The 24,975-nt window shown below is 43.8% G+C and overlaps 1 protein-coding gene across 1 annotated transcript in view; it reads left to right on the top strand.

Annotated features, from left to right (window-relative positions):
• Nucleotides 1-9,042, top strand: part of NBN (nibrin) — a 298,561-nt gene extending 289,519 nt beyond the window's left edge. Inside the window, exon 15 of the mRNA XM_029591629.1 lies at nt 7,470-9,042. Coding sequence (XP_029447489.1) covers nt 7,470-7,503 — 34 coding nt within the window. The 3' untranslated portion in view covers nt 7,504-9,042. The remainder of the gene's footprint in view (nt 1-7,469) is intronic.
• The last annotated feature ends 15,933 nt before the right edge of the window (nt 9,043-24,975 follow it).

The following is a 24,975-nucleotide window of genomic DNA, read 5'->3' as shown; positions in this document are numbered from 1 at the left end:
AGGAGTCTTGCTTCTGGCTCTGATACTTGGTGGGATGTCTGGGCTTGCTTTTGCCCCTCACCATCTCAGACTCTGTGTCACTCTCCGCACCTGAGCAGGCATCTCCTCTCTCCGGTTTCCAAGCCAAACCTAGTCTTCTCCCTTCTCAATAGCAGGGAGTGCTGGGCTGCTTCTGGCCCCCCTTTTGGTTTCAGGGATGCTTCACTGTCAGGGTCTCACTCATTTCCGCCAGGGTCTCAGGATTCGCCCTTCGGCTTTACTCCCTGGTTTCGCCTCCCTCCTTCTTCTTTGTGCCCCCCCCCCCCCCTGTCTTATACTTTCTAGCTTATAAGCTCATGCATAATCACGTGGTGGGTGGAATGTCTTTGCCGCATTGCAGGTCTTTTCCCCCTCCCCATTTCTTCGAGGGGGGGATCCTGCCATGTTGCAGGTTTTTTTTCCCCTCTCCCCATTTCTTCGGGGTGAGAACTGCCACCTCTGTATGCCAAGCTGTGTGCCAGAATGTCTTTCTCCAACTCCCCCCCCTCCCCCTTCCTTCCAAGGGTGAGGGTCTTTCTGACCTGTGGACTTGCCTTGGCTGATCCATGACTCCTGCTTATGGGCCTAAGTTGTTGCATTGTCTCTGTCGTCTTTATATTTGCACAGGAGCTCACAAACAGGCAGATCTGATAAGGTATCCTTCATTTCTTTTTTAAAGTTCATCTGTTTTAATCAGGGCAAGGTTTCTTCTTTTTCCACTCAGCTGACAGTGCTTTTGGAGCCTGTCAGTACACTGGCCTGTACATTTCTTGGCTATGCTGATTCATATTTGGTAATTCAGTGGTAAAACATGAGATATCTCTCTACAGCTTATGTTCTAGCTGTGCCACCTCAAATAACAACCATGAGGATTTTTAAATTCCCTCTTAATCTTCAATGGTAAATGTTTATGAATTAAAATAGTAACACCTGCCAATCTCCTTGATGCGGAAGCATATGTAACTGTGCCACCCCAATATTTCTGCTACTTTGTGTACTCTAAGTCACTTAAATGAGTTTCCTGCAAAAAAAAACAAAAAACCCAATATCCACAGCTTTTTTTTTCAGTGCAGTTAGAATTTTAGTTCTTTTTACAATTGAATTTATGCCAGAGATGTTCCAAGAAATCAGCTTCACCCCTTTAGATGTCATTTATCCACCCCCCAAATACCATCTGTGTTGTAGATATACAAAATTTAAAGGAAGGGATTCTCTCAGCATAGACTCCCCACCCAAAAAGCATGTGCCTCAAATCACATGTTTTTTGCATGTCTTGTTTAGCCTACCAAGAACTTGTCAGATCAAGTTTAAACCCAATCTTAAATCCCCTCCTCAATACCCCAAATCCCTCATTCAGTCCTCCATGACCAAACCCCATGTAACTATAAAGGAGATCACAACCAATGCATACAAATCTTCCCTTCCTGCTCCACCCTCTATATCATCATAGTGATCTGTGAAACCATCACAAAAAGGAAAGTCTCACAGCAGGTAAACAATCAAGCTGCATAACTATGAAAACAATCATTTTTTAGAAATAATTTTTTAAAGTGAAAAAAAACCCAAACAAAACCAGAAAGTATGAAGTTCAAACTGCTTATCGTGCCGCCTATTTGTAGGTTAACGTTAAAACACATGGCATCCAAGACCAGCTTATTGTCCCATTGACAAAAATAAAAAGTGTGATTAAAAAATCACCAAGTCAAATTAGAAATTGGAAAAGTGGAAAAATTAGTCTCCTTCACCACACTAATAGGCCAAAATATGAAAAAAAGGAGCCACACAGTCTCCCAGTGGAAGTCCAAATCCTTTGATATTTCATCACCCAAGCGATGGAACTCCAGACTTTCTCACACAAAATAAAAATAATCCTCTGTAGAAAAGAAAACTAATTAGCTCTTGGTGCTGGATTTAAATTCTGCCACATATTCTCAAGCTGCAGAAAGGACAGTGAATCATTTCAAACTCTCGGCACTCGAAACTCCTAATTTCGCTGAATATATCAAAGCAGATGGTATTGCCCATTTCATACAGTTTTACGTATAGATGCAAAGGCTCTCCATTGTGCCGAAAGCTCTGCAGAAATATACTGGAAAACTAATATCTTCTTGTTATGACACAACTGTTTTCCTGAATGGAGAGCTTGCAAAATATCTGATTTATGTGCGAAGTTAAGAACTTTTGCAATAACAACACTCGATCAGCCTTCTCCTTTCTAGGGCGCAGCCAGTGCATTCTCTCGATGCACAGCTTACCATGCGCCTCAGACAAACCCAGCTCTTTAGGGATCCAAGTCTCCAAAAAGTGTGGCAGATCTCGATCTTCCAGTGATTCAGGTAATCCAATGAATCTGAGATTGTTTCGGTGAGACCTGTTTTCCAGGTCTTCAAGCTGTTCCGTATATTTTTGCATCACTGACTTGAATGAAGAGACCTCCGTCTGAAGCGAGTGCAGGCCATCATGGTCGTCTGATATTCTCTGCTCCATTTCTGCAAATTGCCACTCATAACCCGATGAGGTTACAAATACCTCCTCTAATTTATCAATTTTTTTTTTTTAATTCAGGTTCCAACGCTTCTGCAACGGAAACTTTCAAGTCCGCTATCGCTGCAGCCTGTGGGCATCCCTTCTCCAAACCTGGATTTTCCTCCAACATCTTGGAATCCGCCAATATAGATTTTTCTTATTCTTTTTCTTTCTTGGTGATTCTTGTGGACATGATAGCGGAAATCACAAATCCAAGGTCCAGAAATAACGGAATCCAGTTCCCTGAACAAAAATAGCAGCTATTTTGTAAATCGATGGGGATGATATGTGGATAGGCAGCCCGAGAAAATCAGATTCTCCCCTTCTCACTGCACCACATGATCGCCATGGGATCAGTTTTAAAAGAAGCAAAGTTACTGGGCCATTGAACTGAGCCTGCAAACTGCCCATGCATAAAAACCAAACTGCACCCTACAAGGCCAATTTTCAAAGCCATTTAGCTAGATAGTCAGATACGTACTGGAAACTAACTTTTAACTGCTTAAGTAAAGAGAGTTTTGGGGGCATTCCTGGTTAGGGTTGAGTTAGCCAAATAATTTGTCTGGCCAATTCAGATTTTTTGCCTGCCTATTTACTATCCTAGGTGGGAAACAAACTTATATATCTATTTATGTAAAATGCTTTTTTTTTTTTTTTACTGCCTCTTTGGGTTGTTTTGGTTGATTATAAATAATATAACACACAGTGAAAAAGTCTATCATCATTTTTGTCTATTTTCAGCAAATGCAACTTATAAAAGGATGCACTATTATGCAGACACTTTTTCTAGCAAAGATGTGGCTTGGGTTTAGGTGATCTGCAAATCCTTGCTGGCTGTTTAGGACTGTTTTCTGACTCTTATACAAAAGCAGCATATCAGAAATTGGTGACATATGTTTTCCTTCCAAAGTCTTCTTGAATTGGAGCAAATGTCTGGAACCTCCACCACATTTCTGTACCTATGTCTAACTCATGGACTTATGGATAAATGTGCTTTACAGAGAAAAGAAATGACACTTATTTTTTAAACTGTTATTCGGTCTAGTTTCTGAAACTTTAACTTGTAATAAGGTGCTTTACTGTACAGACATTTTCCTAAGAGTAATGGCAATTTTTTTTTTTATATGTCTGTGCATTTACAACTTAGTTTCTGAAACTAGAAAAAAATAACATACAGCAACATTTACAGTATTTACTTATTTGATCTACATTCCCTATTTTAAGCATTTCTAAGCAGATTACATTCAGGTACTGTAGGTATTTCCTTATCCCCAGAGGGTTCACAATCTAATAGGGTAATTTATCAAAATGCGCTAAGGCGTTTTCACATGCGTGAAGGGCTTATCGCAAGCTAAAAGTGCCGTTAATGCATGCAATAAGCTCTTAACGCATGTGAAATGCCTTTAACACATGCGATAGCACCATAACGTATGGTGCGATGCAAATCTGAAAAAGGAGGAGTTAGGGGTGGGAGTTGGCTGGGTTTACCATTTTGCAAAGTCCTATTACATGGCTTTAAAGCCGATTTTAGCTACACCTTTTTCAGTAGCGTTAAGCCGTGCGATAGGTTACGTTAAGGCTTTATCCCAGGTAGAGAGTCCATCAAGCTAGGTTGAGAGAACACTGCACAAATATCATCTTTGGGTGAGTTTCCTCACTCCGAAGGTCATCAAATCTTCACAAGAGAGCACTGTGCTATTCGTATGTCTCACTTTGAATGTCAAAGTGGCCCCTAACCCCTACACTAATACCTAAACCTCACCTCGAGTTACTAGGTGGGCCTCCCATAGAGATATAAATATCTATCTAGGGTCAGGGCATTATGGCTAGTCTGTCTCTCTTCCTCTCCCTCTCCCTCCCTCCCTCATAGTAAACATGGTCCCCCCAGTTGTATGTAGGAAATACCACATTCTGGCACTTATCTCAAAGTGTGAAAACATTATCGCAATTTGCAGTAACTCAGCTCTTCGCATAGGTATTTGCACAAATTGCGATAAACTGCCTATTACCATGAAACATGCCCCTTTTTCTATCACAGGCGATATTTAGTGCATTTTCATAAATCCAGGCCTAAGTTTGTACCTGAGGTAATGGCATTTTTGCATTAAGTTCTAACCTTTACCTGGAGCTTTATAAATGTACTAAATAATATTAGATATGCTATAATGGTAGGAACTTATGGTTTTTAGCATTGTAAGAAAGTAGTTGATACATGTCTGCACGTATTTTTCTAGTTTTAAAAAATATAACTTCTCTAAGTGCTTTGGTGGTCAATCAATGTATTTGCAGAGAAAAGACCAGATGAAACCCATGACTTTCTTTGTGAAAACAGTATCTAAGTACTGAATTGGCACAAGTTATATTTTCTGAAAATAAACTAAATGATACACATAAGGAGGCATTGCACAACTTTCTCATACAGTGTTCATTTCCTATAACTCCCATAGTTTAGAGTAGGAGTTGGCAACCATGTGGTCATTGCAATACTGCTGTAGAGAAGCTTAGTAGGCACTCCAGCTGCCACTGCTACTCCGATGCAAACAGAAAGCCCCGAGCTGGCGATACACCCCCTTCCCTCATTCCTGCAGCAGGAGTTGCATCGCCAGCTTGAGGCTTCCTGCTTGCATCAGAGCGGCAACTGGAGTGTCCACTAAGTCACCCAGCCCCTGACTCAGCCAGCCATTTACTGCTGAGGCAGCTGAAAAGAAAGGAAACACTCAGTGGCCACCAGCGAATCTCATCCTGCTGGTGGCTAAAGATTCAGACAAACTTGGCAAGCTGCCATGGAGCCCATCCCGCAGTGGTGGAAGTGAGAGGGGAGGATCCAGTGACTCAGGCCCTGAGAGGGTATGTCTGAGCCTGTGTGTGTGTGTGACTGAGAGCCTGGGTGGGTGACAGCTTATGTGGAGCTGTGGATGTGTGAGCCTATGTGTATGATTGTATGTGGGAGAGAGAGTGTGAGCGAGCATATGGGAGAGTGCATGCATGTATGATTGCATGTGTGGGCTTGTGGGGAGAGAGAGTATGTGTGAGATTGCATGTAGGAGAGGGCACGAGCATGTGTGTACATGTATGTGATTGCATGTGAGGGGAGAGAGCAAATGAACGTGCATGTATGTGTGATTGTATGAGGGAGTAGAGAGAGAGCAAGCATACGTGTGTGTGATTGCATGTGGGAAAGAGAGGGTGTGGGTTTCTGTGTATGATTGCATGTAGAAGAGAGGGAACGTTTGTGTGTGTTGGAGAGTTTATGTATGTGAGAAAAAGGAGAACATTTGTGTGCACTTTTCCCGACCCCAACTAATTTGTAAGAATCTCAAAGTGACTAGAAATCAAAAGTTCTCAGGTATGGAAAGTACGGTATTTTTTATCCTTATAAGTTTTAATTAATGGGTGGTGTTTGATGTGAATGTTTTTTTGAAATATTTTATTGGTGTTTAGAAAAGGTTTAAAAATGTGTGTATGAGTTTTTAGTTATTAGGTGATGTTCTGTTCTTCAGCTGTTTTGAAATATGTATTCTTTTTATTGGTATGGTTTTACTATTATGATTGATATTTTTTATTTCTTAATTTTGTTGTTTGATGTTTTATGACACATCCATTGTCGCACTGCATACAGAATTTGGCCTGTTGCTGTTTCCAATCTATTTTTGTCTGCATGCTTGTATTTATACTTTATCACTTTATTCGGTATTAGTGAGGTTCTGCGTGTATGATTGAGGTAAGATATTCAGCTGGCATGTAGTTTTTGTTAAGGAATCTTTAGAAGCCTGATCTGTTATGTTTTTCTAATAGGCCTTGTATTGAGGAGGGAGTGAGAGACAATTTTCTCTTCTCCTTTTTATAATTTTGTTTTTATGTGAGGAAAAACATACACATTTCATTCATTTTTATATAACTCTTGAACATTTTAACTGAAATTTGTCAATTAAAATATTCAAGTGTTGTGTGAATGGAATCTGGTGGATCAGGATGCTGACTAGCTTGTGGCACGTGAGGACCAGTGTTACCTACCCCCAATTTAAATGTTGGCACACAGCTTCAAAAAGGTGGCCTACCCCTAGACTAGAGCAAATGTACTTTAATTTAGTATTTTCCCCAATGATGCATTGGTTGTAGGGATTACAGAGAATAACACTATATGTGAGAAAGTTCTGCATCTCTGTGGAGATTATTTGGTCTAATTTCTGCTATTAGTTTTATGGTGTGTCCCCTAGTCTTAGTACTACTGTATTTGAGAGGGTATAATAATAGCTCCTTATTAACTTGTTCCTCTCCACCCATGATTTCATAAACCTCTATCATATCCCCTCTGTCTTCTCGTCTCCAAGCTGAAGAATCCTCACCTGTTTATCCTTTCTTCATAAGGGAGCTGATCCATCCCCTTATCATTTTTGTTGCCCTTTTCTAGTTCTGCTTTATTTGATGCAGTGACCAGAATTGTATATTTATTTATTTTATCTATTTGGCAAGTTTTATCATCCGTAATTTCCACCAGTGATTGATGTGAATTGGAAGCATACATTTATAATACATATTATATAAAACAACATACAACAAACAAAAACAATAATGCAAAGCATTATAAATTAAAAGCATTGTTGAAATAAAATTATAGTACGTAAGGTGTGGCCACACTATGGGTCGTTACAGAAGCATTATTATATTCCCAATGCATAGCCTAAATCCTGGTGGATAGTTTCTTGAATGGGAGTCATTGTTGGAAAATTGATTGTGATTAGAAAACATATAAAAATTGTATAATTATTATGTCTCTGCAACATATCGGTAGTAAATATGTAAATTTAGTATTATAAAAGTTACCTAGAAGAAAGCATGATATATGCAAATTCAAAAACTTAGTGTTTTAGATTATAAAAAACTGAAGAACTATTTGATAATCATTTGCTTTACTTTTTTCACAGATATGATCCTAAATCTGTTAAAAGAAGACGATAAGTTATGTTCTAAGGGGGAGATTGCAAACATCACAAAGAAAATTTTGCTACACTTTTACATATAAATTTTAATTTGTTGTTGTATGTAGATAGTAGGTTTGAATTTTCTTTATTGTAATGATACTTCCCCCCAACCCACTTATTCACACACATACTATTTCATGTCTTGCTCAGCAGATGTATGATGGCAATAAATCAGTAGGGCTTCTGTTTTTCCTGGATTTTAATTTGTGAAGGCTCAAAGTCTGACAGGAACTCCTCGCTACAAGTAGTGCCAGTTTCCTTCTGTTGCTACTAACTATGGCAATACAGTAATTTCTGCAGCTTTTGGGTAATTAACTACTCGTAGCAGAAGGAGTTGGCACTGCTGACAGAACAGAACCTCAGTTGGATTCTGAGCCTTGTGAAATAAAAAATACCAGGGAAATAGAAGCCCTATAAATAAAATGTGTTCGACAGAATTAAAATGAGTCATTAAAACATATTATACTAAACTGTTTTCCTCCTGCCCCACCCAGAAAAAGCAATAAAAATCATTAATAAAAGTGCAATCTCATATTATCCATCTCCGAAATATGAAAAACATACAAGATGCCTGTTCTAAATTTGAGCACACCAGCATATTTACATCTCTTCAGTTTTATTTTGTTGTTACTATTTTGAGTTATGTATTTTTTTACATTATTAAACTGGAAAGCCAACATGAAGGTTTTCTTTCAGGCAGTATCTTTTAAAAATAGTCTTACACACTGAAAAAGAAATGCCACCTAACTATAAGGGCTTTATGGTATTGAATTTCTATAAATTAAGTAGAACTTAAAATATGGTCCCTTTAACACGATTTCCTAATTTGGCTTTGGAGCTGCACCTAAGGGGACTGATGCTTGTGCCCGCTTAGGATATCCTGCAAAAATAAACAGATGAAGCTCCAGGACCAGTAGAGAAACACCACAGTTCTATTTGTCAATTTTTCATAGTTTTCTTTGTCCAAAAGGTTCACAACATTCAAGATTGAAGACTTGAAACCCATTTTCACTAATTTATATCTCTGTAAATTCACTGCTTCCTGTTTCACATTATTATTTTGTTACTGTACTTTTCATCATTTTGAAACAAAATCTGTTTCTTTTCATCGATAGAACAGTCTCACTTTTTCGATGTATTAATAAAGCGAAATAGGCTTTCTTTTGTGAACATGGAAATCCCACAGAAATTGTGCAGTCTCTAGTCTTTTTTTTTCATTCATATACCTGTAAAAAAAATTGGTCTCATTTTATAAGTATTTTCTGATTTAGAAAATTAAAACTAGGCCAAACCAAAACGTAATCCCTAGCTACCAGTGAAACCTATGGATAGTTTCTTACATACTGCTATATAACTGTGAGGTATACCGATTTATACTAAAAAAAAATGTGCTTCATAAAATGTTAAGGCATGGTGACTTAATTGTTCAGATGCATTATCCGAACATTGAACATTCAATTTAGGAAATCGTATGTTACAAATAAAATTATGTGGATTTCAATCCCCATACATCATATGAACAGAGTACTGTCATGTTTTGATACAAAAACTTGAGCAATTGTACTAGGTAGGTTTAGAACAACTGAAGAAGCTAAATTGAGGAGTAAAGCAGACAAGGCTCCCCAAAACTATGCTGGTGACCACAGAGCCAGTTAGGGAGTTTCAGGATAACCACAATGAGCTAAATGTCATATATGTTATCATCGGTTTATGCAGATTTATCTCATACATATTCATGATAGAGATCCTCCAAACCCAACTGGGCTGTAAGGGCATCAGGACAGGTTTGGGAAGCCCTGCTGTAGGGCTACTGTTGAATTTATTGTGCATGGGTGAAAAACTAAATCTTGAATCAATGCATTATCCCGCCTCACTGTACAAATTCCTACAGTTGCAGAAATGCATTTATAATTCTTTAGATATTTTTTTGAATATGTGATTCTCACAGGACAAGCAGGATAAGTAGTCCTCACATATGGGTGACATCACAGGATGGAGCCCAATCATGGAACACTTTTGTCAAAGTTTCTAGAACTTTGACTGGCACCTACTGGGCATGCCCTGCATGGCACTAAACCTTCAGCCAGCAGGGGTCCCCCTTCAGTCTTCTTTTTTCCGCGCAACAGTAGCCACGTGGGTTAAGGAGCTCCACAGAGATTCCTGACAGGAATTTTCCTCACAGAAATACTAAAAACTTTCATACCCCACAGGGGTCCCTCCTTCGAATTTTTGACTCCGCGGTACTCCTGTAAGTTTTTACCCGTTTTTGGTCAGTTCCCATCGAGTTTGACCCTCGTGGCCTACTGGCCGTCGACTGTACCGCGGCTAAATTTTTCAAAGGCAATGGCGTCGCGGTTCCGTTGGTGCCCAGACTGTACTTGCACCATGTCCATAACAGACCCGCATAAAGTCTGTGTAATGTGTCTTGGGTGCGAGCATGATGTCCTGACTTGCACCAAATGCGCCTTAATGACACCAAAAGGTCACAAGGCCAGAATGGAGAAAATGGAACTTCTCTTCCATTCTCAAACTCCGACGCCGTCTATTGCATCAACGTCATCTGAACCGGCACCTTCAACTTCGCGCCAGTATCGGCCACCGGCCGGTGACCATCCGGCGTCGACGACTTCTCGGCCTTTGGCGACCTCTACTCCCCCTCAGGACCAAGGGGATCGTAGAGGGAAACATCGGCATTGACACAGGAAGTCTGACCATCGAGGAAGGAAAATCATCGACCTCGCCATCATCCGAGCCACCATTGAAGAAACCCCGTCCAGAAAAGGCACCGACCCTTTCTGCGACCGGGTCACCGAGGCAACCCCCACCCGGACGGGTATCGGGAGCCGCGACTCCGCCTTTAACGGTGGGCCCTCCGACTATGCCTCTGCCTCCTTCCCTTCCGGAGCTGGGGCTGCTTGCTCCAGGTCTCCATGAAGAACTGGACTGGATGGTTCAGGAGGCTATCGATAAGGCGATGCACAGACTCCAAGGTCCCCCGGCACCGAAATCGGTGCCGGTCGCGGAACCGACCATCGATCCCATTCCGGCAGCATTGGTACCGCTGCTTTCGAAGATGGAAGCGCTCATAGCCGCTTTTCCACCAATGGATCCTGGGTCACCGATGGCTCCGTTGCCTTTCCCCGCTTACCTTGTCATCGGGAGGGGAAACACCATTCCGCATTCCTCCATTGGGAGTCCTGCCGATGCCTCAACCATCGATGTCGATGCGCCCATCAGCGCCACCGATCCATCCATCGATGCCCTCGATACCTGCTTCGGTGCCCTCGATGCCTTCATCGGTGCCTCCAGTACTTCCCTCGATGCCTTCAGATCCTAGACCAGGACCTTCAGGAATAGCATCGTCCCTTCCTTCTCAGGTTCCTACAGGGACAGGTGCTGATCCCTATGACACCTGGACTGACGATTCATTTCAAGACACCGATGATTTACCATCGCCACCTTCTCCTACTGAAAGTAGGAAGCGTTCTCCTCCAGAGGACTTGTCCTTCATAAATTCTGTGAAGGAAATGTCTGAATTGGTTCCCTTTCAATTACAGATTGAGCAAGATGATAGGCATCAAATGATGGAGCTGTTACAATTCCTGGATGCTCCTAAGGAAATAACCTCCATCCCTATTCACCAGGTTTTTTGGATCTCCTCAAAAAGAACTGGGAGCACCCTGGTTCTGTTGCTCCAATCAACAGGAAAGCTGATACCACTTATTTGGTCCAGTCAGCCCCAGGATTCCAGAAACTTCAGCTGGATCACCAATCTGTGGTTGTAGAATCTGCCCAAAAGAGGGCAAAAAGATCAAAACCCCACTTTTCCTTTCCCCCAGGTAAGGAACAGAAATTCCTGGATGCCATTGGCCGGCGTGTCTTCCAGGGATCAATGCGTATCTCCCGGATTGCCTCTTACCAGCTGTAGATGACCCAGTACAACAGGGTCTTATTCAAGCAGATACAGGACTTTGAAGAGTCCCTGCCTCAGCAATTCCAGGAACAGCTTCAGGCCCTGGTACACAAGGGCTTCGAGGCAGGGAAGCATGAAATCAGATCCTCTTATGATATCTTCGACACTGCTTCCAGGGTATCTGCAGCTACTATTTCGGCAAGAAGATGGGCCTGGCTTAAGTCGTTGGACTTGTGCCCTGAAGTACAAGACAGATTATCTGATCTGCCCTGCATAGGCGACAATCTGTTTGGTGAACAGATTCAGAGGACGGTGGCGGAACTCAAGGACCATCATGAGACCTTTGCCAGCTCTCTGATGCCCTCTGAGTATTCCTCCAAACAGCCTTTCAATAAGGATACTAAAAAGTCATTCTTTCATCCAAAGAAGTCCTATCCACCACAGTCTAGGACTCGTTCCACGAGACCTTTCCAAAAGGCCCAGTCTCGTCAACCGCGGAAACAAAAGCCGCAGGTAGCTCCTAGCCGGGCCCCGCTTCCGGCTTTTGACTCCTGCATAGAGAGCAGCAGCCAGTTTCCACTGCCTCAGATACCAGTGGGAGGTCGATTGTGCCCTTTCAACAACAGGTGGCACACAATCACCTCAGACCAGTGGATCCTTGCCATAATCTCTCAAGGTTATCACCTGAACTTTCTCTCCATCCCACCGTCTCCCCATCTCTACCGATGTGGAGAACATCTGACCACTCACTTCTCCTGGGGCAGGAGGTCTCCCTCCTCCTCCAGTCCAGAACAATAGAGCCAGTGCCTTACTCCCAACAAGGCTTAGGATTCTATTCCCGGTACTATCTAATCCCCAAAAAATCAGGCAGTATTCATCCAATTCTGGACCTATGTGCCCTCAACAAGTACCTCCACCAAGAAAAGTTCAAGATGGTAACCTTGGGTTCCCTCATTCCTCTTCTGCAAAAAGGAGACTGGCTCTGCTCTCTCGATCTCCAAGACGCGTATACACACATTGCGATAACTCCATCTCATCGCAGGTTCCTGAGATTTCTGGTAGGCCCCAAGCACTATCAGTACCGAGTGCTACCATTCGGCCTGGCATCTGCACCAGTAGCAGTCTTCCTCAGTACTCAAGGTGTTCATGTCTACCCCTATCTAGATGATTAGTTGATCAGGGCTCCCACTCAGCAGGCTGCTCTGTTGTCCCTATGTCTTACTTTACACACTCTGACTTCGCTAGGATTTCTCATCAACTACACAAAATCCTGCTTAGTCCCGTCTCAAACTTTATCATTCATTGGGGCAGACTTGGACACCTTGCAGGCAAAGGCATTTCTGCCTCGACAGCGAGCTCTCGCACACCAGCTACAGTCTCAGCACCGCACGACTGCACGCCACTTCCTCATCCTCATGGCGTCCTCAGTACAGGTTACCCCAATGGCCCGCTTGGCCATGAGAGTCATTCAGTGGACTCTAAGATCACAATGGATTCGGTCCGTCCAACCTCTATCGACCACTGTCCACATTACTGACTCACTTCATCAGTCTCTAGCCTGGTGGCAAAATCAGATCAATCTCCTTTGAGGCCTGCCCTTCCAGGCTCCAGACCCTCAAATAATTCTCACCACCGATGCTTCCAACCTCAGCTGGGAGCCCATGTTGCTAATTTGCAGACACAAGGGACTTGGTCTCCAGAGGAAGCCAAACACCAAATCAATTTCCTGGAGCTTTGAGCAATCAGATATGCTCTCAGGGTATTTCAGGATCAGCTTTCCAACCAGGTCATCCTCATTCAGACGGACAACCAGGTGGCCATGTGGTACATCAACAAACAGGGAGGGACGGGCTCCTACCTACTGTGTCAGGAGGCTGCGCAGATATGGACGGAGGACCTCTCCCATTGGGAGCAGGCAGTCTCGGTGATTGCCACATTTTAGGTTTGGATAGGAGCAAAACGGAAAGGAAGTTTTCACAATGTTGGGACTTCAAAAGGACATTCTTTGGCTAGGTAAAATCTTTTTTTCCATTAGAAAGTAAAGCCGATTGAAAGACCAAAGTATCAAATTCACAAAGTCAGAAGTGGGATTTGAACCCACGACTCCATCAGGAGTCCCAATCACAAATCACAGAGAAGAAAGAAGCACATTAGACCACTTGCCAGGAGTGGACATTGTGTTGGCAGACAAGCTGAATAGCGCCTTTCAACCACACAAGTGGCCCCTCGACCCCACTGTAGTGGACTCAATATTCCAACGTTGGGGTTACCTCCACATACACTTCTTTGCGTCACCTTAGAACTGCAAAGTAGAGAACCTTTGCTCTCTCACTCGCAGCCAACGCTCTCAGCCAAGAGATGCATTCTCCCTCTCATGGGCAACAGGTCTCCTATATGCATTCCCTCCACTTCCACTTCTCTCGAAGACTCTCGTGAAGTTACGTCAGGACAAGGGACGCATGATCTTGATAGCACCTCACTGGCCTCGCCAGATGTCGTTTCCAATTCTTCAGGACCTCTCCATTTGCAGGCACATTCCCTTGGGAAAGGACCCGCTTCTGATCACTCAGAACGACGGGTGCCTATGCCATCCCAATCTTCAGGCCTTGTCTTTGACTGCCTGGATGTTAAAAGGTTAATTCTTCAGCCACTTAACCTTTCGGAGCCAGTTTCCCGTGTCCTGATTGCTTCACGGAAGCCTTCCACGAGAAAATCTTATCTTTACAAATGGAACAGGTTTACGTCATGGTGTTCTTCTCAATCCCTTGATCCCTTTACCTGTTCCACCACGAAGTTTCTAGACTATCTCTGGCACTTGTCAGAATCAGATCTAAAAATCTCCTCCATCAGAATGCATGTCAGTGCGGTAGCCGCCTTCCATAGAGGTGTCGGGGATGTTCCTCTTTCAGTACAACCCCTCGTAACACGTCTGAAGGGCTTACTTCACCTCATGCCTCCACTGCGCCCTCCGGCCCCTTCTTGGGACCTCAATCTGGTTTTAGGAAGGCTCATGAAACCACCATTCGAGCCTCTCCAATCCTGTGATCTTCGCTATCTCACATGGAAAGTGATTTTTCTTTTGGCAATAACATCTGCTCGCAGAGTTAGTGAGTTACAGACCTTACACTAAACTTCTGCAGGACCGGGCAGTACTCCGCACTCACCCAAAGTTCTTACCTAAGGTAGAATCGGAGTTTCACATTAATCAATCCATTATACTACGTACCTTCTTTCCCAGGCCTCACTCCAATCAGGGAGAAAAGGCTCTGCGTACCCTTGATTGTAAACGTGTTCTAGCATTCTATCTAGACCGTACAGCTGCCCACAGGAAAAGCACTCAATTGTTTGTCTCTTTCCATTCCACCAAATTAGGGCAGTCTGTGGGTAAGCAGACTCTCTCCTCCTGGTTAGCGGACTGCATATCCTTTTGCTATCAGCAAGCAGGCATTCCACTTCAAGACCCTGTTAAGGCACACTCTGTGAGGGCCATGGCGACTTCAGTAGCACACCTACGCTCTGTGCCGTTTCCTGACATTTGCAGGGCTGCTACCTGGAGTTCTCTCCATACCTTTACAACCCATTATTGCTTATACAAGGCCGGAAGACAAGATTCCATCTTCGGCCAATCTGTGTTGCGCAACCTTTTTACAACACCCTTCCGCCTGCCCGCTAGGGTTCAGGATGCTCTCTACCAAATTCCTCCCCAATACTTGTGCCTATTGCACATCTTGGGTACATTTGGTGCATTTCTTGGACATCATCAGCTCGGTACTCACCCAGTTGTGAGGACTACCATCCTGCTTGTCCTGTGAAAAAGCAAATGTTGCTTACCTGTAACAGGTGTTCTCACAGGACAGCAGGATGTTAGTCCTCACGAAACCCGCCCGCCACCCCGCGGTGTTGGGTTCATTTTATTAGTTTATTTTTCGGCACTTCCTGTAGCTTTAAACAAGACTGAAGGGGGACCCTGCTGGCTGCAGGTTTAGTGCCATGCTGGGCATGTCCAGTAGGTGCCAGTCAAAGTTCTAGAAACTTTGACAAAAGTGTTCCGTGATTGGGCTCCATCCTGTGATGTCACCCATATGTGAGGACTAACATCCTGCTGTCCTGTGAGAATACCTGTTACAGGTAAGCAACATTTGCTTTTTGTTTTTATTGGTGAGATGGAGTGATTATGTTGATAGGAGGAATTGTGTAATAAGCAAAAAGTAACCGAGCCTGATATCTTGCTAATGTATGGAAAGCTAACTGTTTTGTGCTTAAAAGTATTTTAGAACAATATGTTACTAATAATGTCCTGAATTTGTATCTGTTTTAGAGGGTACAAATTTACAATACATTTCATGGCTCAGCTGATGCTGAATTCATACTCACATTAGGCTGTAGATCTACTGTTTGAGACAGAGGGTGCATTTATTTTGAGTACTGTATATATGAGTCCAACTGTACATAGAGCATTTCAGCTATTGCGATGATGCTGATTTTTATTTGCATCGTTTTTCCTCCTACCATTCAGTGTAGACAGCCAAAGAGCCCAAAAGTTGAAGTGCCAGAAGGTGGAAAAAATTCTGCATGCTGTTAGATATTACTGCTCTGGATAACATGGGTCAATGTGATAAGATTTACAATTTGTGAATAGATTAATTCAGTTAAGCTATGAAAACTAAGCAGTCAGTTTTCATAGCTTAATTGCTATTTTCATCTTAATTGCTAATTTCATTTTAGTGCTGGAAATGATTACATTGGGGGTAGTTTTCAATGGCCTGTTTTACTGCAGAGTATATAGCTATTTTTGTACTGCTATTACTGCTACTATTTATCATTTCTAAAATACCGCTAGACAGAAATCGCTGTACAGATAAACCTGTACCCAATTTTCAAAGGGAAATAAAACGTAGTTTCCATCTGAAAATTGCCTAGTTGATATGTGCACACATACTTTGTTTGCATCTTCTGTTTCTATGGGATGTGGAATAGGGGCAGAACATAATGTGTTAATGTGAAAAGCCAAATGTGCATACATTTTCTCCCCAGACCTGAAAATGTCTTTTTAATCTGGCTAAAAGTATGCATGTTGTGAAAGGCCACTAGAATTTTTAGCTGCTGTTAAAGGGATAATTTTCAAGCAGGGTAATCTCTCCAGTAATTGCTACATTATCTGGCTAAATCCCTTTGCAAGTTGTCCTTATTGAGCTTTACAGATAAGCACAACACAATTTCCCTATCTTAGTTGTAGCCAGGAAGAAGAAAATCATGCTCCAATTTTCATTTTATGCTGAGGCACCAAGTGATGCCCCAGCATCTGCCACTATGGGAGAAGAGCGGAGCTGACAGGCAATCGAGGCCGATGTAGAAAAATACATTCAGTTGAAACACCTTTCTGTGCACAAAACTTATTACCAATGCAGCAAGGTGTTTTGCACATAGGAAATGTGTGTTTCTAAATGGGAGTACTGCTTAGCACCCTCACATGGAAATCCCATGCAAATGAAGGCATTAAGCAGTACTCCCCAATGCAGAGAGACAGCATCTGGCCAGTGCACTTTTTTTTAGCACTGGAAACTTAACTCTGGATCAAAGCTGGAGTTAAGTTTCCCACACTACTGCGTTGGCATATAAAACACCTAAAAAAAGGAGAGAAAAATGTAAAAAAATTTTTTAAATACACGCAGATAAGTATTGACTCATTCAGCTAAGCAGTGGCTGATGCCATTTACTTGAGTAAGTACTGACTTATACAGCTATTTGGCAGCCACTACCCCCTGCCATATAGCCGGATAAATCAGTATTTATCTAACAGGCCAATACAGTAAGGACGCGTAAAAAAGAGTGCAGCAGTGCTGGGCGCACCCTCGTTTGCCGCATGCACAATTTGGTTCACAAACTGCTCGATACAGTATTCAAATGAGACGCAAATGCAAGCCAGGTCCAAAGCGCATCCATGAAGCGGTAGGTGTGCACAATCCATTTTACTGTATAGAGCGGTATACAGCGCCTATACAGTATCCTGGGTGCGCTGGTACCTGTCATTTCAAATGTCATTCCACCAGGAAAGTGGATGGTTCTTTCCTACAGACCCCGCTGCCTTGAGCGCCCGGCTGGACGTCCAAGCCGGACATCCGAGGTTGCAGCTTGGACGTCCAGCCTGGGCGCTCAAGGCAGAGAGAAGGCCCATGAACGTCTGTCGGCACTGAAGCAAGTACCACACACTAATTACTCACCAAAATACTCTTTCTTCATGTGCAGCTCCAGCTGTTCCAGGGACTGGCCGCACAGGCTGGAGCGTGGACTGGCCTGTGGCGGGCTGGCGCCGTCAGCTTCAGGGTTGCCCGGGCCCCCTTAGAGCGAGTCCAAGGAGCTGGAGCGAGGGCTGACGTGCCACTGGTTGTAGCCCATGCTGATGCCGCTGTTCCGGTTGCTGCTGGGCTTGCTGCCGCTGTCATAGCCGGTCAGGCGTGGCATGCGTTCATGCACCTTCCCACTGCCTTGAGCGCCCGGCTGGACATCCAAGTCGGGCGCTCAAGGCAGCGTGAAGGTGCATGAACGCACGCCACGACCTGAGAGCCCAGCTGGACGTCCAAGGTCACGGTGTAGGGATAGGGCCTGATACAGGAGCTCGTGCCCACTGCAAGTCAGCGGCGACAAGGAGCCCAGACCCACGAGAAGGCCAGAGGAGCCCCGGAAACGGTGTCCGTTCTTCCCTACGGAACCGAAGTACTCTAACGTTAAGCACGGTGGTGCCAAGTTGGATTACTTTTTTCCCCCCTTGTGCGAGAAGCATTTTTTTCTGTGGATTGGGTTGGTTTGGGACTGGGCGGCTAAGTTCTAGCAGTCCTCTTTGTTGCTGGCATGTGGTGCTTTTTTTTTCTTTGCTGCGAGCAACTCAACCAGTAGTTAGTGATGACTCTTCAGCCGGAGCCAGTGGTGGCATAAACTGCAGCGCGACAGAATGTATTCAGATTCAGAGAACTGCTGCTGGGCTTCAGCCGGGCGCTCAAGGCAGCGGGAAGCTGACTGAACACCACACTAACACCAGGGTCAGGGTAGGCGGTAAATATGCAGGTTAAAGACACGGCAAATAAGCTGGTTAAAAAGGCAATAATCTGGGCGCATGTTACTGTATCGAAGGGAATAGCTAAATCGATATTTAACATATCATATACATGTGGCAGGCGGAGACGGATACGCATCCATTTCGGCAAGCAGTAAGGACGTGTAAAACCGGATACTGAATCGCGTCCAAATTGTGTGTCCAAAGCAGGTTAAAAACAGGGTAACCGCGGCCGCGCTTTACTGTATCAGCCCGTGTGTGGCAGCAGCTGCCATCACTTATGGCTATCAGGGATACATCCCTCCCTGAATTAAAATGTGTGTTGGGCCTGTGCCCAACACACATTTTACACTTAAACTTGCTTTTTTAAACTCCCAATGCATTTGCATTTCATTAGCTTATTGAATTGGGAGTTTAAAACAAAAATTAATCTGGCTGTTAAAAATGTGTGCTAAAATCTAGCACACTGTTCCCTAATGCCCAGATTACTGCAGTGACCTGAAACTAGACACACTTATCAGTGACCAGTGGGGTTCTCCTCCTCCTGCACTAGGTGAATTCATCAAGCAGAAAAAAGCTGTTGCTATATTTATTTATTTATTTATTTGAGTTTTTTCTATACCGGCATTCGCGATGGAAATCGCATCATGCCGGTTTACAATAAACAAGATGTGCAGACAGGGAGAATAATAATAACATTAACAGGTGCAACAGAAAAAGTAGCAGTTACAATATAACAGGGACGTAATACAACTTGGAACAGTGAAGAGTTGATATTAATTTAACAGAAGAACGAAAACTGCCCAAACCTGGCAGAGTTTTTGATTAGCCTGTTGGGTGGTCAGAGATGATTAAGGTGAATTAAGGTTCAGTTGGTTTCTGGATAAGCTTTCATAAATAACCAGGTTTTAAGTCTTTTCCTGAAAGTTGGAAGACGGGGTTCCTGTCTCAGTTCTGGTGGGATGGAGTTCCACAGAGTAGGTCCTGCTGTGGAGAATGCTCTGTCTCTGAGAGTTATGTGCTGAAAGGTTTTGAGCGGAGGAATCTGTAGTGAGTCCCTGTAGGACTCTCTGATTGGTCTGGCGGAGGTATATTTTTTAAATGGGATTTGAAGGTTGAGTGGTGAGAGTTGATGGATATCTTTGTAGATGGTGGTAATGGATTTGTATAAGATTCTGTGGTGAACTGGCAACCAGTGCAAGTCTTTGAGGATAGGAGATATGTGGTCTCTTTTTCTTGTGTTTGTCAGGATTCTGGCCGCCGTGTTCTGGACCATCTGGAGGGGTTTCGTGTGAGAAGACGGGAGACCTAATAGAACGGAATTGCAATAATCTAACTTAGAGAAGATTATTGATTGCAAGACTGTTCTGTAGTCATGGAAGTGAAAAAGTGGTTTAATTCTTTTTAAGACGTGAAGTTTATGAAAGCATTCCTTGGTAGTTTGATTAATAAAAGATTTTAGATTTAGCCGATTGTCAATGATAACCCCTAGGTCTCTTACTTGTGATGTTTGCAAGCCAGTTGGTAGATTTGAGGTGGGGTTGTTGTTTTCAGGGGAAATTAGAAGAAGTTCGGTTTTTGAAGAATTTAGGATTAGATTTAGGCTTGAGAGGAGGTTGTCTATTTGTAGCAGGCAATTTTCCCAGAATTTAATAGTTTTTGTGAGAGATTCTTTGATAGGGATGACGATCTGGACGTCATCCGCGTACATAAAGTATTTGAGGTTCAGTTTGGTTAATAGTTGACATAGGGGGAGGAGGTAAATATTAGAGCGTGGGTAAAAGGGAGGAACCCTGCGGAACTCCTAGCAAGAAGGGATAAAGCTGAGATTCTTTGTTGTGTATTTTGACCTTGTATCCTCTGTTTGCTAGGAATGATTTGAACCAAGCAAGAGCAGAGCCTGTTATTCCAATGTTCGCTAGTTGAATTAGGAGGAGGGAGTGATTAACAGTATCAAAGGCAGCCAATAGGTCGAGGAGAATCAGTGGGTAGGCATGACCTTTATCGAGGCCCACGATGAGGTAATCTGTTAAGGATATGAGAAGTGATTCTGTACTAAGGGATTTTCGGAAGCCATATTGAGTGGGGAATAATAAATTGTGGTCTTCGAGGTAGTCTGATAATCTGGCGTTAACTAATTTTTCCATTACCTTAGCAATAAAAGGGAGGTTGGAGATTGGGCGAAAGTTGGAAGGGTCTTTGGGATTTAAATTAGGTTTTTTTTAAGAGTGGTTTGATGGAGGCGATTTTCAGGTCGTCTGGATAGATTCCCTGTGCCAAGGAACAATTGATAATGTCAGTCAGGGCTTTAGAGATGGTATCTGGTATTAGCAGCAGTAGTTTGGAAGGAATATGGTCGAATGGGTGGGATGAGGGTTTCATTCTCTTTAATACTGATTGGTCTCTGAAGTTGCGATCGGTTCAAAGGCTTGTATGGAAATGCCTTTGCAGAGGTGGAGGTATGCGCTGGAGGGCGCTAAGGTATTAGATTTCAGCTGTGATTGCAGTTTGGTTATTTTGTTACTGAAAAAGATGGCTAATTCCTCTGCTTTTTCGTGCGCTTGGTTGAGAGGGATGTCCGGAGGGTTGACTTGAGTTAACTTCGAAACGTAAGAGAAGAGGGCTTTTGAATCGAAGATGAGGTGATGTATCTTGTGAGCGTAGTAGTCCCTTTTTGTTTTTAATGTAGCGCTCTTGTATAGGTGGAGTGCAAGTTTGTAAGTCGAGAGGGAAGTCTGTGAAGGTGCTTTACGCCATTTACTTTCTTTTTTGTCGAAGGGAGAGTTTAAGTTTATGAAGTTCTTCATTAAACCAGGGTTGTCTTTTGGAGGAGTTGTGGTTTGGTTTTTTTGTAGCCAGTGGACAGAGTTTGTTTGCTGCTGAAACTGTGATGTTGGACCAGGAGTGGAGAGCTGAGTTAGGATTAGAGATGTCTATGAGAGGTAGTTCGGGGACAAGGTGTTTGTGTAGTTCATCGGATGAGCAAAGTTTTCTGTAGATAAATTGAGGTTGAGGATAGTGATTGTTAATCGATTGTGTCAGTGAAAAACTGGTAGAGATTAATGCGTGGTCTGACCAGGGGACCGATTTGCATATGGGTGGTGCTGGGTGTGAGATGCCTGAGTTTACAAAAATTAGATCCAGGGTGTGCCCTGCTCTGTATGTGGGGTTGTTGATTATCTGCTTGAATCCCATGGCAGTCAGGAATGCTTCGCAGTTTGTAGAAGGGGAAAGGTCATCAACATGTAAGTTAAAATCTCCCAGTATAATGGCTGGAGACTCAAGGTTTAGGTGTGTCGCTATTAATTCAAGAATGGGAGAGGCGTCTGAGTCCAGAAGTCCTGGGGGGGCATAAACTAGAATGATTTGCAGGTGCTCAGATTTGAAGAAGCCAGCTTCAATTTTTGTGGGAGAGTAGATTGTGAATTGAGTAAATCTCAGCCCTTTTTTGGCTGCTAGGAGAATACCCCCACCCCTTTTTTTCTGCCTAGAAATAGAAAAGAAATCGTGTGTTTCAGTTGGAAGTTGGTTTATTAGTGCGGAGTCCGTATGTTTAAACCATGTTTCAGTTATTGCGCATAGGTCAGGATTAGTGTCCAGAAGGAGGTCATTGAGGATTAGTGTTTTTTTGGTAAGCGATTGGGCGTTGAATAAAATCAGAGAGAAAAGAGCTAGGCCTAGAGTCTGTGTAAGAGGGGAAATCATGATGGAGATGAGGGATTTGAAGGTAGGTGGATGGGAAAACACTGAGGGTATTCCTATGGAAATGGACCTTTGTCAGAGAATTGGTATTGGGAGACCATGTTTGGGCTTGATGTTTGGGCTTGATTGATTGTATGAATAAGAGATCCTTTGTACCAAAAAATATGGTACGTCACAGCAGGGCTGGAGCAAGGAGGTTAAGTGCCCTAGGCGAACCTTCTGCCTTGCGCCCGCCCCCCGGGTCTTGGCCCCGACCCCTACCTCATTCTCGATCGTGCCCACTGAGTGGGTGCTTCTCTGGGCTGTGAGCAGGTTGGGTGCTGCTTGCAGCAGGCCAAATCTCCACTCCTCTTTGCTGCCATTCACAGCCCCACATAGCTGATCTAGTCTTCGGCGCCCCCTAACAGTCGGTGCCCTAGGCACAGGCCTAGTTCACCTAATAGGATGTGCCATCCCTGTGTCACAGTATATTTTATTTGTTTCAGGGCTTGACAGAAGCATGGTAAGTGAGTAAATGTGGAAGTGAATGTTAAAGCTAAGGAGGAAAATCAAGCTTTCCTAGCATCTACACAGATAGATTCAGGACCCAGTGGGTTATGCACCTCTACCAGCAGATGGAGACTGAGCAAACTGACTTCACAGTATATATACTCCTGCAGTGACACCAGCTTGCCAGTATTCTCCGTCACCAGCAGATGGTGGATGTGCATTTCCCTCCTGGGGATTGATTCAAAATTTAAAGGAGAATTAATTGGAGATTTAAGTTGCCCCGCTCTCCTGCAGTGATACCTAATGATCCCTCCCCCAGTTGATAATTACTGAGGTGATTTCCATGGTCCCTCAGATGAGTGCCTTGGTCCGGGTAGCTGGTTATTTGGACAGCATGGACTTAGCTGAATTAAGCAGCTGAAAGGCAGAGGGTGCAGTAAGCCGAACACGGCCGTGACGGTATATGCCCTCTCTCCCCAGAGCCAGAGACTGTCTCTGTACTCAGCCGGAAAGGTTGAGCTCAGGTAAGTTTAAAAGAAAAGACAGAGTGGAGGGCTCTCCATGCTCAGTATGCCATTCCAACATTTGTTCCCACTCCTATGGGGGTTAGGAGAACTGGGCAGCCTGGTAGGTTTAGCAGTCCAGGTGGGCTAGGCCCCGCTGTTAGGCTTCTTTCTGTGCCACATAGCAGGTCATGGCGACATTTTTGAGTGCTTTTTTCTGTTTGGCTGCCCTCTACAGGACCATCGGTGCGCACAAGTGCATCCAGCTGTGCATCTGAATTGTGCGCCCAGTTTCTTTTGGGTGCACTGAGCGCACATTCTGGCACATATCGGTTGTGCACCCAGATTTGGAACAGTGACAATGCACTTTGTTGTGTGGTGCACAGATTTGAGACGCTTAAATTTTGTGCGCCTAAATTTTTTCAACAAGAACTCAGCTGGATGCACATTTTCAGTTGCTTGTTAAGCGTACTGACAGACTAATGTCGCTGGTGGCTAAGAAATCTAGGTGCTGTCATATTCTGGGATCTCAGCCTGGAGTGCCCTCTAACTTGTGCCAGCGCTGCTTAGAGACTCAGGGAAAATTATCTTCATCTGATTTTACTATGCCTGGTTCTTCCCAGCCTGATGACTTGCTTGGTTAAGGACACGTCAGGAGGGACGCCTGACGTTGGATCTCCCTTGATTGGTTCTTCAGCAGGAGATGGCAGCTCAGTGGGTACCAAACAAATGCCTCCTGGTTTTGGTATGGATCTTTCTGCCTTTTCTTGGGTAGAATTTTTTCAAGGATTGCAATCCTTTTTTCAGGCGCAGTCCTCAGCCCCGACCAATCCTGTCAGATCAGATCCCCAGGCAGTGGCCTCTCCCTCTTCTGGTACTATGTTTAAGCACTGAAGTACTCCTCGAGCTGCAGGTGTTCCCAACAGGAATCCAGAGGGCACTGATAATGAGACAGATCCTGACTCTGGAGGATGGGGAAATCCCTTCAGGACTGGAACTATGTAGGACTATGTTGCAGTTCTTTCATAGAGATGAACTGCTGGCCCTGATTTCCCAGACATTGAAGATGCTGGGAGTCCCTGGAGAAGATTCCATGTCTGAGCCAAAATAAAATCCTATTTTGGTTTCTTTGCATAAAGCCTCTTGGTTTTTTTCCTGTTATGGAGGCCATTTTAAGAATTGATTGATCTTGAGTGGGACATCCCAGAGGCAAATTTTAAAGGGGGTCAGGAAGACCTGTACAACCTGGATCCCAGTGGTGAGAGAGCGTCTGCGTTTTCTGAAAGTGGATGCGCTTTTTTGTGCTGTCTCTAAACAGATGACTGTCCCTATTGGAGGAAGGAGCAGCCTTGAAGGATGTGCATGATTGGAGGATTAAGGCCATCCTTAAGCAAGCATTTGAAGCAGTGGCAATGACATTGGAGATAGCTTCCTGTTGTTCCCTGGTGGCTTACTTTTGTTTGCTTCTCTTTCAGGAGGTTGATGACTGAGGTGAAAGCCAGAGCAATTATGGAACCCGCCACCGCCTTTTTAGCAGATGCGGGCTGTGATTTGGTAATAGCAGCCAGACATCAGTTATGGCAGATGTGACATCCAAAGCTAGTCTTATGAAATTGCCTTTAATGGCTCGTTCTTGTTTGGGAGCAAGTTGGAAAAGCTGGCCAGTAAGTGGGGCAAATCCCCAGTTCCTTGTTTGCCAGAGGATAAGAAGCAGATACCGCACTCCTTTGGATAAGAGGGCATCTTGGGTTCTAAGCTATTTCGTCCCTACATAGGGACAATCTTTCAGAG

This window comes from Rhinatrema bivittatum, chromosome 2 (assembly GCF_901001135.1).
Source record: "Rhinatrema bivittatum chromosome 2, aRhiBiv1.1, whole genome shotgun sequence".
NCBI lineage: Eukaryota > Metazoa > Chordata > Amphibia > Gymnophiona > Rhinatrematidae > Rhinatrema > Rhinatrema bivittatum.
This window is presented reverse-complemented; position numbering and strand designations above follow the sequence as displayed.